At 41.8% G+C, this 16,771-nt stretch overlaps 1 protein-coding gene across 1 annotated transcript in view; it reads right to left on the bottom strand.

Annotated features, from left to right (window-relative positions):
* Nucleotides 1-16,771, bottom strand: part of LOC138249943 (amine oxidase [flavin-containing] B-like) — a 321,621-nt gene that overhangs the window by 20,186 nt on the left and 284,664 nt on the right. Inside the window, exons 12-13 of the mRNA XM_069204199.1 lie at nt 12,006-12,103; nt 3,796-3,907 (exon numbers count right to left, since the gene is read on the bottom strand). Coding sequence (XP_069060300.1) covers nt 3,796-3,907; nt 12,006-12,103 — 210 coding nt within the window. The remainder of the gene's footprint in view (nt 1-3,795; nt 3,908-12,005; nt 12,104-16,771) is intronic.

The raw sequence follows: 16,771 nt of genomic DNA, 5'->3' as shown, positions 1-16,771 counted from the left end.
ACCATCTTCCCTGGTAAAAGGCCGATTCTTTAACATCTGAGGGCAGTCAAGAACTGTGATCAAAGTTACCTAGTAGCCAGACACTGGAAGGAAATGCTTTCTCAAAATCTTGATACACTCTCTTTCTTTGGTATTGACAGGGTGGTGTTGCCAGCAAGAGGGGGCAACAGGGAGAAGAAACTATGGATTTTGGAATCAGAGTACATTGTCCGTCTACATAGCCAGGCCCCAATCGGTCTTAACGTGGAGGATGATCTTTTTGTTCATGTGGGTTGAGTCTATTCTCCCAGACAGGGACAATTGGTAACATCTTTTTTGTCTCTTTTTTGCCTTATATATGTTGTGTGGCAAGGGTTGTCAGTCTTTTACTCACAAACGTATTCTTATGAGATTTAGAATATTTCTATTTGCTGTTGGACTATGCTCCGCATTGTACTTATATTTGTATGCACATTTTCCCAAAGATCATAGTATAATTGTTGTCCTTTCGTTTAGGGACATTTGTTTTCAGCCACAATAAGAGTTTTAAGGCCACTTTGCCTGGGCTTTGAGTATAAACCTAAAATAGACACTTTTTGTATTAAGTGAATCAACTGTTATGTGAATAAGATTGAGATTTAAGGCCACTTGGCCTGGACTCTGTGCATAAACCTGAAATAGATGTTTTTTGAACTGAGTGTATTATGTAATATGTGAATGAGATTTAGATTTATTACTATTATATCTAAATCATGCTGTATGTATTATTTAGGCTATTTGTTATTTGATCTACACAATTTATTTTTTCTATTTTTCGGTGTTATAATATCATGTAAAGTTATTCATGTTGCATAGCATAACTCATGACATTTTTGCAGTGAGTCTTTTTTACAAGAATTGTGGCTGTTTTAGAGTCTTTTCACTCTAATTTATGTTTTTGGTGTTCCCCTTTGTTTTCAAATGTGGTGGTGCACATCGTTTGGTGTGGGCCTCTGGGAATATTTTTGTAAGATCGAAACATGGTGCCATTAAAATTATTTTCGCATCTATATCAAATTCTGAAGTGAGGTCTTTCATTGCCTGTGACAAGAGGCACTTTTCTTTGATCATATTTATTTAAATATATATGTATATATACACACATATATATAATAATAATAATAATAGGGGTTTCAATACCTGATATATACTTACCATATTTAGCCATTTGTGCAGTAACAACTTGCATAATTAAGGCAATACATGGTAAATGCATTGCGTGGTAAATGATGCGTGGTGAAGCCATACCTGGTAAAGGCATTTGTTGTAATGTCATACAAACCTAGGTATTCTCTGATGGTTCAGACAATGCAGTGTCCTAGTCAGGCATTCCTGTGATACTGCACTTTAGAGCCTCAGATCAGAAGAAGGGGCCAACTGATAGTTCTGTACATGTCACACTCAAAGCCCTCATAGAAACCCATTCTGGGATTGCACCCTAAGCCTTCCAATTATGGAGTGAGGTTCCACCACTGGTTCTCATTGCACAAAACCTCATTCTCAACTTCTGATGGAAAACCATCACCCACATTCAGAGTCGCAACCCATACACAGGGAAGAGTACCATCCCACAGTCATCCAAATGGCAATAAGCTAGAATTGTACCATGCAATGTATTTGTCTGAACTACAAATGCTTTTTCAAACTCACAAATAACTCACTTGGTATTTATCAGAAACATTTCTGCATAGCTATATTCAGTGAATCTATCATGCTATGAAAAAGGCACAGTTCCTAATACCTATAAAGAACTAATATGTAAACAGGTGAAAAAACAGATATTGTCCAAGGTAAGGTAAGATTCTGCTTTTATATACTGTACAAAGGGCCTGATTCCGAGTACAGGTGCTGTTTATTGAACCTGATAAATAAAAATACCACGAGGTACGCTGTTTATCGGGTGCAATAAAAAATGCCTGTTCTGAGGTTGTGGGGAATGCATGCAGATTTTGGCGTTTAACACACTAATAGCCACATGATACGGTAAATACTGTATACTTTTCCCCTTGTTTAATTTTGGCAGGTCAATTATTTAACGCATCTAAAAACTATCAGGTGTAATAAATACCTTCAAACTCATAATTCCAACCCATGCATAAACATGGGTTTACGCACAGGTGAGAATTTACTGATTCACTTGTAATCAGGGCCATTGTCTTTACTGGGTGCCTGTATTATTGAATGAAACATTGCTTAAAGGCACCTATGTTTTGTCAGGGAGCACACATTTAGACACCGTTCTCAGGGGACCATGACTCCTGAGGCTCTGAATGGGATAGGGTACTCATTCCACCACTCCTCAACTGAAGTTATGACCAAGCCTTCACTTTTTTCCCAGTTGTATCTCAGAAGATCATCTACAGAAATATCTTCTGATGTAAATAGTGTCTCCTAAATCTCATTTACAAACATATCGCCCAGCTGGCTGCTGATTGTTACTAATAATGACTCTAATGGTCCGATATTTGTGTAAAAGATATTTAGGAAACAATATTTATGCCAGCCGATATTCTCACAGTATATTCTGGTACCATCCCTTCTAGCAGTGTGCAGTGGACACAGCAGGTATGTATGGTGCAAAAAGTGAGTCTATGCTGGGTCACTTTTGCATAGTGTTCTTTATGTATTGGAAGTTCCCTCATTAACTTCATTGGCCATAAGGCAGTTGGTCCTGTGCTGGCCAAATTTTATGTTACAACCACACATTATGCAGTATGGCTAATTTATTACACTGTTATAAAACTGATTTTCAGGGTAAACCAAGAGAAATATATTCACTTAATGAAAATATTGTGACAAACAATGTGGAGAATACAAGTTAATGAACATAAAGTGCTAAAGTAACATTTAGGAATACACAGTAGAAAACAGAATAGTACTGGTGCTTGCAGCAATCCTCTAGAGGGAGGTCTTTTCAGGTTGTCCTCCTACTTAAAATAAAATATGGTCATCTGGCACGGTACAGCAGAGGAAGCCTTGTTTATACATTGCAGGAAAGTCTTCATCCCATCCAAACCCACAGTTCAAGGGGAAAAGGGACATATATACAAGGATGTGCAATACACTTGAAAGCATCCTGGGCAATGGGCACCAGCCAGAGCCGTGGATACACACTGGGAGCTCAGTAAAGGGTAAGATGAAGTTCCCCCAGTAAATGTAAAAAATTTAGATGGGAGCCATACACCATAGTGCAGGTCAGACACTTCAGGTTGCAGTAAGGAACAAGAGTGAAGGGCCTTTGAAAAGATATCTCCAAAAGGGTACCGGCTGGTGTCGGGTGCCAGAAATAAGATCCCACTGGAGATAAAGAGTGAGAGTAGCTGACAACGCCTAGGGCGTATTTCCATAAACATTAGTGCCTGAACCCACAATTACATATTTCATGCTAACCATTCAAATATATCAGTCCCAAGCACATTGTAAAATACAGTCATTCATGTAAGTAGTACGGCATGCCGAGAGACAGTAACTTATATTCACTTGTGTGTGCGTAGATCCTGGATTTATGAATCACCCCTATGTTGGCTTTCCTGTCGCTCGAGTAAGCTCTGTTGTGGACTGATCCATTTTTACAGTACATAATACTGACACTTCGCCCTTTGTCCACCCTTGTCCCTCTCACTTTCCTACTAGCATCCCATTCTTGTAGAGGTGGGCCAGGTCAAGTGCTTTGGCACAGGTACGGATATGGATAGAACGTTTTCTTCAGGTGTACAAACACATCACACCTTTATGCCATTTCTTGCAACTACAGTTGTAAGGAAAGCTTTGCAGTACCTCTCTGGCTGCCCTCTCTCCAGCTTCTACTGCGCCCTCCATGTACCCACTCCATTCGGTTGCCGTTTCCGTGCCTGCAAAGTAGATTCTTCCAACTGGCTGGCGAAGGACCCTTAAAAATAAACAAAGACGGTGATCAGGTAGAGTAAGGCTGTCATAATAAACTGCGTGACCACATTCATTCAGATAACTTAAAAGTGTATTTGTATAGTTACATCTATTCCTATAAGCTGCGCTGAAATAGGACACTGAGTTTAATCACGCCTTTTGATAATGTAGAGAGGATTTATTGTGTGTGTCAATCCGTGGGGAACGAAGTATTAGAACTCACTAATATAAATTATCCCGCAGTCTCACTGGGCTGAACGGTGCACTATATATGCACTACCCTTAAATAAAGCTTAGGGGGACTCGTGGTTTACAGTCCGTCGGATTCCTTGGTTTGCGTTGTCTAAGCCTGTACTTTCCCACTGGACTAAGGGGGGTGCTGAAACTAAGCCCTGTGGCCCTGATTATAAGTGAGGGCGAAATTCCGATCCCTTTGAAAACGTGTTGTAAACAGATCGGAATTACGAGTTGTGTGATAATTGTCACACCCTCGGAGTTTTCACGTGATAAATTCCAGGTCAAGCCTTGTCCCTCCATAAAGGGCATATTTTCACAACAGCATATACAACAACAAATGCCTCACGCTTCCTGAATATGGAGAGCGCGTGAGCGTTGCTGTGCGTCTCAATCACTATGTAGTGAATACACTGAGAATGAACTAAATGTAAGTGATGATATAACAGAGGATTCTAACAAGGAATGACAGGGTTTCTTTTGAGGCCTGTTTAACATTTTGCAAGCGTGTGACACTAACAACATTTTGAATTACTAGAACCCTGTGTTTACAATATGACGCTTGCTGTTTATAAATGTTTAAGATTCTTAGGGACATAATTACAATTTAGGCTCAGAATGGCCAATAAGGAGATGCAATTTCACAGAACTCTCAAAGGTTACACTGCGAGTTAGCAGCTATCTCACAGTATATGTCATAGGTTGTAAGAGCAATACACTGCCAGAACTTGTGCCCATTTTTAAGACTCAGAGCTTGGAGAGATGTGTACTGGGTCTCATAGTGCATAGGTGATTTTGAAATGATTTCCTGTATACTGCTAAGGGTCCCATTACAAGCTGTGGACTAAAAGGCCCAGTATTTCCTACCCTACTCCTGGCGGTCCCTAAATATAGGCACCAGTACCTCTAAGGAATGGGGCAGAAATGCTCTCCATTCCATGTTTTTGGGAAAACCATGTAATATGTGTTTTTTGTGCAGAGTTTTACCCAGAAACTTTGCGCACATGAAATTCTCTAGAGCAGTGTAATTTCTGCGGTAGTCACAATCCTTAAAGAACTGTATCATCAGTGACCAGCTCCTTCACAATTAACATGGGACTTCTAATGAAGACCCAAGAGACGAGTCCAGCTCCTTAAACTTTTTAAGCTCTAAACTGAGATCTCCTTAGGGATTCTGTGTTGTGGCGATCCATTCGGTAATTACATGGTGGCAGACTAAGCAGCCCTGAACATAGCCATAAACTGTCCATGCATGGACTGGCAACAATTAACATGTCTTGACAAGTCAATAGAGCAAATCAGTAAGGACTTTTAGAAGGAGTTATTTTATACAACCTGGAGGCTAAAGTCTAAGGGTGCAGAGAAAACCCTTGACTCTGGATGGACAAGCAAGATTGCGATAGGCTGAGAGTTTGCGCTAGACAGAGGAGGGCTCTCAGCACACAACTCATGCAGCCAACTAAGAAACCAGCCAACCAGTCACTGGTGCTTAAGATACAAATTTCGGTAAATATTATTAGAGCACCACTGACAGTCTGCATTCAGATTATAACTGTGGTGATCCTCATTTTTGCCCTAAAAAAGCCACACAGGATTCCTCTTTTTCAAACTCAATGAGCATTGGCTGCGATCTGGCGTTTTGGTGTTAGTCAAGCTGGCAGTTTGGCTGAGGATCTTCAGCCATGTGAGATGTAGGAGTGTGGCAGTTTTTCACCAAACAGCATCATCAATGGTGTTTAGCACCCAAGGGCACACCAGAAAGACCGTCTCCTTGCTCACAGATCAACAGTGGGCCTCTTCCTGCAAGCAAATCTGGCAGAGTGCTCACAGGGAAGACTTGAGCCACAATCACCTCGACTAGTGAGTTTTAGAGGCATTCCCAGAAATGTATTCTAGAGCCCTGCTAAACACTCAGGTCATTGTTCAGACATCAAAGGGAAAATAAAAGATGTCTTGCTCCCTGCCAGGAGCAGTAAGGGGGTTCTTGCTGTAGTAAACAGTTCAAAGGCAAAACAAATAAAGATGAGAAAAATATAGTATCCTATTTGACAAAGGTGGGAATGCAGACCAGACCCAGTCACAGGTAAAAGAGCTACAAATGTCTTGCAACACCATAACTAAAGACTGTGATACACTTGCCAAATTTGATGCATCAAGAGTCTTCAAAAATGTGTACAATCCATGTAGATCCTGCAATGATGCATATCTCTAACGACACAGAATAAAAGACAGTTCCTAATAAAACAGTATATGTTGACACACAAGTTTTGGAGAAGAAACATCACCATAGGTAGGCATAGTTTTTAGGGTTTCACCAAATGACTTGTCCTCTGGGTTGGATGTAGTTTCTGTTCTGAAGCCTTCCAGGGAGATTAGGAGTGTAGCTAAACAGGTTAATAAACAAAAAACATACAAATCTGGCTTTTGATGCTCTCAGCTCAAAGAAAGTTTGTAGTTCTACCGCACATATAAACAGAGGAAAGTTAGAAGACCCGGAAGCACCAGAGATTTTGTTCATTTTCTGACTATTCAGATTCCAATTTAGACTCAGAGTCTAATAAGGATACAGATTGGGGAGAAGTATGGAGAAAATGGAAAAACGAATCATCTAACTCCTGGAAGTGACAAGAAGGAATAACTGCTGCAGATTCAATGGGATCTCCCACAAGCAATTTAACAGATGAGACTGTTCTCTACCAAGCAACAAATTTCTAATCACCATGTCTCGACAGAGACGGCAAATTTAGATACTGCTAGTCAACGGATTGAAGATTAACATCCAATGACTTAATCTATAGATAGCCTCTGTGTACATAGAGATGAATACAAAATAGATTGTCCATCATTAAAGACCTCTCGTCTTAAATCTCTAATTGATGTCTGTAAAATCTCTAAACAATTTTGCGCCCTCTGAGGTAGAATTTCAGGAGTGGGAGACAACTGAAATTTGGAAGATATAATGTAAACAGTGGAACTACAAGCTGATGAACAAAGACAAAAAATGAAAGATTTCACCTGGAAAGTAGAACATCTTGAAAATCACATCCACAGGAATAAGTTGCAGGTGATAGGTATCCATGCAGGGGCAGAGAGGTGACTGTAGGAAAGCACTGTCTTTCTGACATGGTTAACCCCACTTCTTGCCTGTTATCAGTATGTTTTGACTGTGTTCACTAGGATCCTGCAAACCAGGACCCCAGTGACTATGCTCTCTCCCTTTAAATTTGGTTGTTTGGACCACACACACTCCACATTTGGCATACTGGTGCCCCCATATAAGTCCCTGGTATATGGTGCCCAGGTACCAAGGGCATTGGGGCACCAGGGGTCCCCCATGGGCTGCATCATGTATTATTCCAACCATGGAAAGCCCATGCAAAGTGTATCTGCAGGCCTGCCAGTGCAGCCAGCGTGAACGGGTGAATGCACCCTTTTCACTACAGGTCACTGCACCAAGTCACTAAGTCACCCCTACAGTAGGCGCTCCTAGCTTAGAGGGCAGGGTGAAGGTACCTATGTGTCAGGGCACCCCTATATGAGCAGTGTTGCTCCCACAAACTCCAGCTCCATTTTTCATGGACTTTGTGAGTGCGGGGATGCCATTTTAATTGTGTACTGGACGTAGGTCCTTAGAGGACCTCCAGCATTGCTCCTGCCAGCTTCCTGGGGGTTTCTGGGCAGCCCAAGCGCTGCAACCCCTCAGACAGCTTTCTGCCCTCCTGCTGCTTGATCAGATCAAGCCTCGGAAGGCAGAACAAAGATTTCCTTTGGGAGAGGGGGGTAACACCATCTTCCTTTGGAAATATAAGTTCCATGGCTTGGGAGGGGTAGCATCTCAAAGCCACTGGTATGCTTTGAAGGGCACATTTGGTACCCTCCTTGCATAAACCAGTCTGCACTGGTTCAGGGACCTCCAATACCTGCTTGGCGTGAAACTGGACAATGGAAACGGGAGTGACCACTCCCCTGTCCATCATCACCCCAGGGATGATGACAAAGCTCCAGAGGGTCCCTTGATTCTGTCATCTGGAATCCAAGGTGAGCAGAGGCCTCTGAGAGCATCTGAGTGGCTAGGTCAGATAGGTGATGTCAGAGCCCCCTCCTGATAGGCTACATGACCAATCCCCCTTCCAGGGCTATTTAGGGTCTCCCTCTTAGATGGGTCCTCAAATTCGATGACCAAGACTCCAGCATGATTCCCCTGCATTGCTTACTTCAACTTCTGGCCACTGGAACTGCAACTGGACCCTCCAGGAAATGATAATCTGCATCCCCGATGAAGACTCTGCTTGCAACATTGTTTCCATGGCTCCTTCCAACTTCTGCAACATTACCCTGGCTGTGCATCCTCTGAGGGCTGCAAGTCTTCAGTCTGCATAAGAAGGAAGAAGGAATCTCCCTTGGAGTAAAGTAATCACTCCCCTGCATCTGCAGGCACCAACTGCAACGACGACTGGCTGAATGGATCTCCTCTCATCCTGAGCTGCGTGGATCCTGCATCACGAGTGGTGGTCTGTAGCGGTCCCCTTGGTCCTCTCTGCCAGCTGTCCAATTTTGATGAAGGTAAGCCTTTGCCTTCCCACACAGGACGGTGCCCCCATGCATCACGTCTCTTGCAGCTACCAAGGCTAGTTGGTATTTCCTCCAAAGGATCTTCATGCTCTGTGTAGCCCCAGCCCCCAACACTCTTCCCTGCAATGTACATCCCTCTGTGGCTTCTCCTGCAGCGTGGGACCCTTATTCAGTTGTGCTGCGTGGGCTCCTCTGTGACTCCTGGGTCTTCTTCCAGTGCGTCTTCTGTGGGGGCTGCCTTTTCTTCTGTGGACTCTCTGCCTTGCTGTGGGTCCCCTGGGATGCCCTCCAGTGGGTTTAGTCCTCCTGGACCTTACTAGTTCACTTTTTGCCTACTGCAACTCTTGCCTCCGCCAAGGCTTGTTGGTTGCTTTTCCACACCACAGAAAAACTGCAATCTTCCATCCGGCGTGGGACATCGACTGCATCCTCCAGGAACTCTTCACTCAATCCAGGGCTGCATTGCTGACCGTCTTCATCCTACCATCGACCAACTCCTGCAACCACAAGACGGGTGGGTAGTGGCTCCCTGCCACCACCGGACACTTCTCTTTGTTCTGGACTTTGTCCCCTTCTTTTTCAGATCTTTCTTCTTTAGAATCCACTGCTGGTTTCTTGCAGTCTTGTCTGGGTGTTGCAATATCCTTATTTTCAGTCAATTCAGTAGTTTGGGGAACTTAGAGTAACTTACTCATTTCTTCCTGGTTGTTGGGGGCACTGTGGTACTTACCTTTGGGGTTTCCTAGTTCCCCCAGCTCCCCTCTACAGATTCCACTTACCTGGGTGGGGGTCCTGCATTCGCATTCTATTTGTTTAGTATATGGTTTGGGCTACCCCTAGGGTCACTATTGTCTATTGCTATTGCACTGTTTTCAATTGCTATTTATGCCTATTTCCTGATTGGTACTGTACATATTTAATGTGTTTACTTACCTCCTATTAGGGTATTGCCTATCTAGTAGTTTTTTATCATGTGTGTAAGTGCTGTGTGACTACAGTGGTATTGCATGAGCTTTGCATGTGTCCTAGGTAAGCCTTGGCTGTTCATCCACAGCTACCCCTAGAGAGCCTGGCTTCTAGACACTGCCTACACTTCACTAATAGGGGAACCCTGGACCTGGTAAAAGGTGTAAGTACCATAGGTACCCACCACACACCAGGCCAGTTTCCTACAGTGACAAACTCAGCACTTATTTTTAACACACTTTTCCAAATTTATCCGACTGTGATAACTGATTGTCAAATTCATATAGTCCATAGATTTGTATTTCTAAAGGCTAAAAAAGGCAAGGGAGGATCATCATTCTCATGCTATTCTGATCTATGTAGAACATCATATTTTCGGACCACTGTACTATCAAACAGTGACCTCTGATAATCCAGGCAAGGTTAGTGAATTTACGATCTGACCTTTGACATTGAACAGTGGAACGCAGATGGGAACAAATCTATACCTGAATGCAGTAATTTATTTCTGATTAACAACTATGTTCGTGTTAAATGAGTGTTGCTGTAAGTCTGTCAGTATTCTCTACACCATCCACATCGCACTGTGAGATTGCCGGACTCGTCTTAATTTTACCTTAGTATGCTTTGAACATCTTAATTTAGGAATTATGAATGTCAATATTATGGGAATTATGAATAAGATATTATTTACTACTTTCCATTTTACATTGAAATTATAGATGCAGTTTCTTAAGTGAGAATGATTTCTTAATGCATCATACGTTTTTCAATGGCTCGTGTATCTAATAATAGGATATAAGCCTCATGGAATTGTATTTTTGACTGCTATATTTTGTTTGTTATTTATGACATATACTCTGGTTGTATCATCTTTTCCAAATAAAAATAAATAAAGTCTAGCTAGGGGTACAACAGCTTATGGGACCAGGCAACTGCACTGAACAATGTCTGTATCTGAACAAATGACTATGTTCTGGATAACTGATTCTGTGTAGCATTAAAAAGTTTAATGATGGTGGTGATGAATTGCCTCGTCAGTCATAGATGATACCCAGTGTATCCGGGGATGGTGTCAGTAGGGTTTTAAAATGTAAGTGTGGTTCCTTTTACACCAGTGTTATTTTGTTCTGCATTAGAATGGTGCCTTGTGAATGTAGAATTCAGTTGGAGCCACCCTGTTGGCTGGTGAGTAGGTGGTGGTTCACTGCACTCCCTATCAGGTGTCCTAATTTAAAGTGTTATGTTATGTTATGAAAGCAGTAAAAAACATGTTGTGGTTTTACAGCAGCACACTACATTCTGTAACTGGAGTTTCACCTTTTGGGCTAGTGTGGAACAGAATTCCCATGTCCAAACTGTGTCCCTTCTGGATATTAAAGCAGAGGAATGATAGTGCCCAGGTTTAGGAGTCAGGCTCACTACTAATAGGTAAAGTGAAATACACACCTGTCAAGCAAAAGTGAGAGTTTGACAACAGGAAAAGAACCAAGCTTATGCAGTTCTGTTTGGGGGATTTGTTGCAAATTAAGAAGGCAGGGCATGTAAAAAGGGGGATTCAAAGTATTTCGACCCTGTTGCTCTTGACAAAATCCAGGGTGGTGGAATCAGAGTCAAAGGACAACAAAAATATAACACAGAGAGGGTTGGCAAACTTAATCATACTCGTGAACCAGTCTGAGACAAGTGTGTCTTTGGGGTTGAAAGTTGCTACTGACTCTCGTAACATCCTGCAAGCTTGTCCATAGGAGCACCCATTCCTGTAGGCCTCCTTTCCATTTCAAAACACCCACAAGTTCTCATTTGCTGCTGTTCAGTTTTACCTACCCGGGTTTTTTCCCTGTCACAGTTTTCTTTTTGTTTTTTTCTTGTAAAGAATAATGCCATGTAGTATCTTACAGTTTGATGATCGTGGTAATGTTTTGCCTCATTGCTTACAAGGTGTATGTAAAGGTTGTGTCAGTAGCGTTTTTTTAGAAAGCGAGCATAGATCCATCGACATCTGGTGTTCTTTTCTTCTGTATTAGAATACAGAGTTCAGTTAGGGCCACCCTGCTGGCTGGTTTGTAGATGATCGACCGCTGTGCTCCCTTTTTTTTTTTAGAATAAAGCTGTCCTACTTTACTATGGAGTCTCTGTCTTCCATGCTGGGTACTACAGACTGACTGACATAATAATTGTTTTTAAAATGTTAATATTTAATGCATTACAATCAAATGATTTTACACAAGAGTAAAAGCTGCTGCTAGGCTTGCATTGAGCTTCATCATAACATATTCCTCCAAAACTGAGACATTTCACTTGATAGCTAAAAGAAAATGACAATATACCTGCCATACTGAGTCATGATCCCGGGTGGAAAGTAGGAGGTGTAACACCCACCAGAGTACTCCTCCTCACACCAGTTCTTTTCTTCATAATGGATTGGCTGAAAAAGAAGTAGAGCTTAGTACAGTTTTAACATTTCTTTCTCCTCTATGGTATTACATGTAATTTTTCTGTTGCTATGCAGTAACCATTTTTCAGAACTCTGGGGTAGAAGTCAACAACTGCCAACTGCCAGGAACATTTTTCCTCACATTTAACATGTACGTCAATGGGGTTGATGAGTTCACATTTTTTGTTCCTGGCCGATCAAACATGACATTTCAGGGGGGTCCATTTACTAAAGGATCTTGCACATGTACATGTTATTTTTACTTGTACCAACACACACAATTGCTAGTTGTGTCCTCCTTTGTTTACTTTACTTGCTATAGAGTTGTCAATGCCCATGTCTGAATAATGCAGGAGTATGACGATGGGGTTTGGTCATATCTATGCTTATTTGTCACACACAGCATATCAGTTCTTCTTTCCCTAAAAGAGCCGGCATGTGTGGAGGTGTAATTGGACAGCACAATGTGTGCTTAGTAGCGTCTCCAGATGCATACCCACAAACAGAATCGTCATTACTATATATTTAAAGTTCTTTCCCAAAATATTTTTAAGAGTAATTTTGATATAGTGCATTGGGCGAGTATTTGTGGAGAAGAGGATAGCCAAGATGAAAAGATGAGTTGAGACGGAGAAGTGCTTAAAGGAGTTGATAAAGTCAAAGAGAAACATAGACATGTGTAGTGTGGTTGCAGCGGGGATTAGGATGGAGAAACATCTACATAAACATTAAGACAAAAAGATCCTATGGTTTTGTGAGAATGAAAGCTACATAAAATGTCCCTTATGTATAGTAAATAGAATATTGTTAGCAATTCAAAGTATATGCCAAATGGGTGGAGTTGCATTGACGTTGTTAAAAATATATTCTGAACAGAGGGCAAAAGTACTAGCCCATATGGAATATATTAACGCAAAAACGCGGGTCAGCTACTGCATTTTCATTATGAAGATTTATAAACTTCTCTACTACCAAACAAGGTTACCTAGCACTAAAACTGACTACTCTGTCTTGACAAAGGGTAGGAGATTAACATTCAATAAGTTTACAAAAAGCTGGGGTTTTAGCTTCTTATACACAGCACTGAGAATCACAAAATCTAATGTGCATATCAAGGGAGATCCAAATGCTTAGGACCAAATACAAAAAGGAATATCCACCAGTACTGGCCCTGTAAATGTGAGGAGATGTAAGTAAGCAGAGTTGCAAAGACCTTAGTTTGGAAAGAAAGGGACAGATCTGCAGTGCAAAAAAGATGGGCTAATGTCCCATACAGATTTGTGAGCACTGCATATAACAAAACAACACTCTCTTAGGGGATGAAAGCGAGTCCAAGGTCATCAGCTTTTCGGGCTATCAGCATGTTACATTAAAGGCAAACAAAGGAAAGGGAGGATGGGCCTGCTCAAGATAGCTTCCTCCCAGTTACATGCACACACAAAAATAAACTATCTGGGCTAATGGTTCACCTGAAGTAGAATTTTTGATTAGTTCTGATAGTTGATGTAGCCGGAATCCTATAAAAAAATATGACAAACCCTTGGTGTATAGCTACTTTAGCCATGTTTTTAAGGCACATTATTTTAGCAACTGGATCTGCCCTTGGTGCACTTCAGTCCAGCTACATTTTATTCAGCTTCATATTATTATTTTAGAACAGGCAATATTTGCGGTACTGTTTTTTTTCTTTATCTAGTTGTTATTTCCCCTAGGAAAGCATTGTGCTTCTATCAAGACATTCTTTTCACTGTGCTTTCCTCAAGGCTGCAGTCAGATAGAGTTGCCTGCAAAGTGGTACGCTGTGTCTCCAACATTCATAGAAACATACATATCCTTACATGGGGACTTTTTCTCAGAACATCAGCTGCTTTATTATAAAAACATGTGTCTGTCCTATACATGTTAGAGAGAGATTCCAGCCAGATGACTGACTGCATGTGGAATGCTGTTTGCCTTCGCTACAGCTGCTTGCTTAGATTACCGGATCCCTGTCCTACATGGGGATGGTGTCTCTCTAGACAACAGGCTTCCTTGCTTGGGTATGGGGGATGATGTCTTCCCAGCGGGGGAACCTAAATGGCGGATTAGGGCTTATCATGCTGTGCTCTAACATAGCTTAGGTAGGAACCACATATATTACTCCTAGTGAGAGTATGGTGGAATTTTTTTCTGTTTCACTCTTCTTGTCACCATTTTGCTCCTGGCGTGTTTTATCATCCTAGTTTTTGCAAATAATGGCATTTTATCTAAGATGCAGCTAATTCATTAAACCTCATCAAACCATTCTCTGCTTCTGTTTGTCTTTACATATGTGAGACTAATGTAACTGAGAAAAAAGGATGAGATCTGATCGACCACGATTTCCCTGAGGAGTCATTTCAGTCATGCGCCGGGTTGCCACAATCATCCCTGCTCTTGGGCATAGATGAGGTGCTGCTAGTTAGCTGGAAAATCGGATTGTCACATGGTGTGGGATTGGACTCAGTTCCCCACAATTCAGGTGATTCTGCCGCCTGAATCCAGCAGCCTCATTAGGATAATGAAAGCCTACGGGACACCCTAAGCTATCAACCTAGGTGGCATGCTTCATCATAGGGTTGTCACATCTGGAAAAATATTGTTTAGGCTATTGATGAGCACTAACCTTTAAAGACTTTGGCCCTCATTACGAGCCTGCCGGTCTGAAGACTGCCAGACTCATGGTTGCTGTCAGACTGCCTCACTCCTGGCGGTCCGACAGCCACATTACGACCCTGACGGTCCAACCTTTCATAAGGCATGGGATTGCTGCCACCGCCAGGTACTTTGTTCCCGAATAGGTGGCGGAGGTTGGAGTCAGCCATTGCGGAGCTCAGCTCAGAGCTGCCATGCTGATCACGAGTCCCCTTTCTGCCAGCCTTTTCAAGGCAGGGGTCCCGCCATCAAAAGGCTGACGAAAAGGAAGTCCTGATGAGCCACAGGGGGGCACTGCACTGCCCTCAAAAATGTCATAGGCAGTGCAAGGGGCCCCCTGACAAGCACCCTTGGAATGCACAATGTCTGCTACAACAGACAGTGTGTATTCCGAGGGTGCTGGGGGCACTCTCTGTGTGATGGCATTGATCTCAGCTCCATGAGGAGCTGAGGCCAATGCTGCCGCATGGTTTCCACTGGGCTGGCCAGCGGAAACCTCAGATTTCTGAGGTTTCTGCTATTCAGCCCAAGTGGAAACCTTTAATTGGCCCAGGGTTGAGACTGCTCACTCTGCGGCGGTCTCCACTCAATGGGGCTGGCGGGCCGACGGTCAGCCCGCCAACCTCATAATGAGGCCCTCTGTGATTACACGGGACACCTAGTATCTTCCTCTCATGGGGCAATGGATATCCATATTTAGAGACCTCAAAGCTAAAAATAATACTCCCACAGTGAGTATTATGTGCACAAGGCACTATTATGTGTGTGAGCATGGATGATGAAAGCTGATTAAATTAATAGGGATCATGATCCTGAAGAACTCCTTGAACTCCCTATCCAGCACATTGCAATACTTTGTTTTAATATCCTTCTAATCAGCCCACAATAAATTCGGACACACAGTCCAATGAAAGAGATTATTAGTATTCTATGATCCCTCATCTCAATAAGGTGGTATGATTACAAATCTGAAAGAAGGTTAGAAATCATATCCAAAATAATATAGCCTAATTCTGTTTCTGTTTATTTAGGGGTTTAATACTATTTAAAATATTTGTCTTGTGAACTTCACTTACCCTCACAAATATTTTAATCCTGCTACTAAAATGTTACCAATAACTCACAAACTTCTCACGTCAACGTCAGAACTTTCATCTTCTTATTATGGTGTCTGAAGAAAAAAAAGATAGCCAACATCCATCCCTTTTTAAAGTGGTCAGGAAAATGGTTTAAAATTAACTAGCGAGAAGATGCTACATTTGATTTTAGTGCCAACTGTCACTTGAAAGAAAATATTACCAGTTTCGATGGAATAACTAGAGGAATTCCCCTAGCACAGGAAAAGAGGAACACTCCACAACCTATGTGTGGCTTAATGAATGTGACCTATTAGAGACTTTACTTTCAAAATAACACTTTAGATAACTCCTGTGCAAAATTACTAGAACATGTTTATCCGCTGTTCTACAAAATTAGTAAGTAAACAAGGTTATTCCTAATTCAAAAACAGTTTTTTTGAAAAATTAACTCAGCCTCTCTGCAGTGGGATTATTGTGTGTTTAACATATACTGGCTAACAAATGAATTACAAGACATTGTATGTAGATTGTGTGATCTTGTATGCAGGTGTGTTTTGACATTTATATGGCGTGAGCCTAGGTAGGAAGTAACATAGTGCTGTACATAAAACAGGGGCATTGGCAAATGATCAACAAAATTGTATACATCAAGTGGGGATTACACAAATACATTTCAAATTTGACCAAAATCACACAATGTGGAACCAAGCATGGAATTTAAACATGGTTCACAGATTTCGAAGTCAACAGCTCTAGCCACTAAGCCATATCTTCAGACACATCTTGTCACCATTAATATGAGTCGGACTACAAATCAATAACATGTAATGACTAAGTAAAAGTAAGTGCATTGTAGGTTTTTATATGAGTTCAAATTGTTATCTTTCTAAATAAAAGGGAGAAGAAT

Source organism: Pleurodeles waltl, chromosome 8 (genome assembly GCF_031143425.1).
Source record: "Pleurodeles waltl isolate 20211129_DDA chromosome 8, aPleWal1.hap1.20221129, whole genome shotgun sequence".
Classification (NCBI taxonomy): Eukaryota; Metazoa; Chordata; class Amphibia; order Caudata; family Salamandridae; genus Pleurodeles; species Pleurodeles waltl.
Note: the sequence above shows the minus strand (reverse complement) of the source record. Positions and strands in the feature narration are given on the sequence as shown.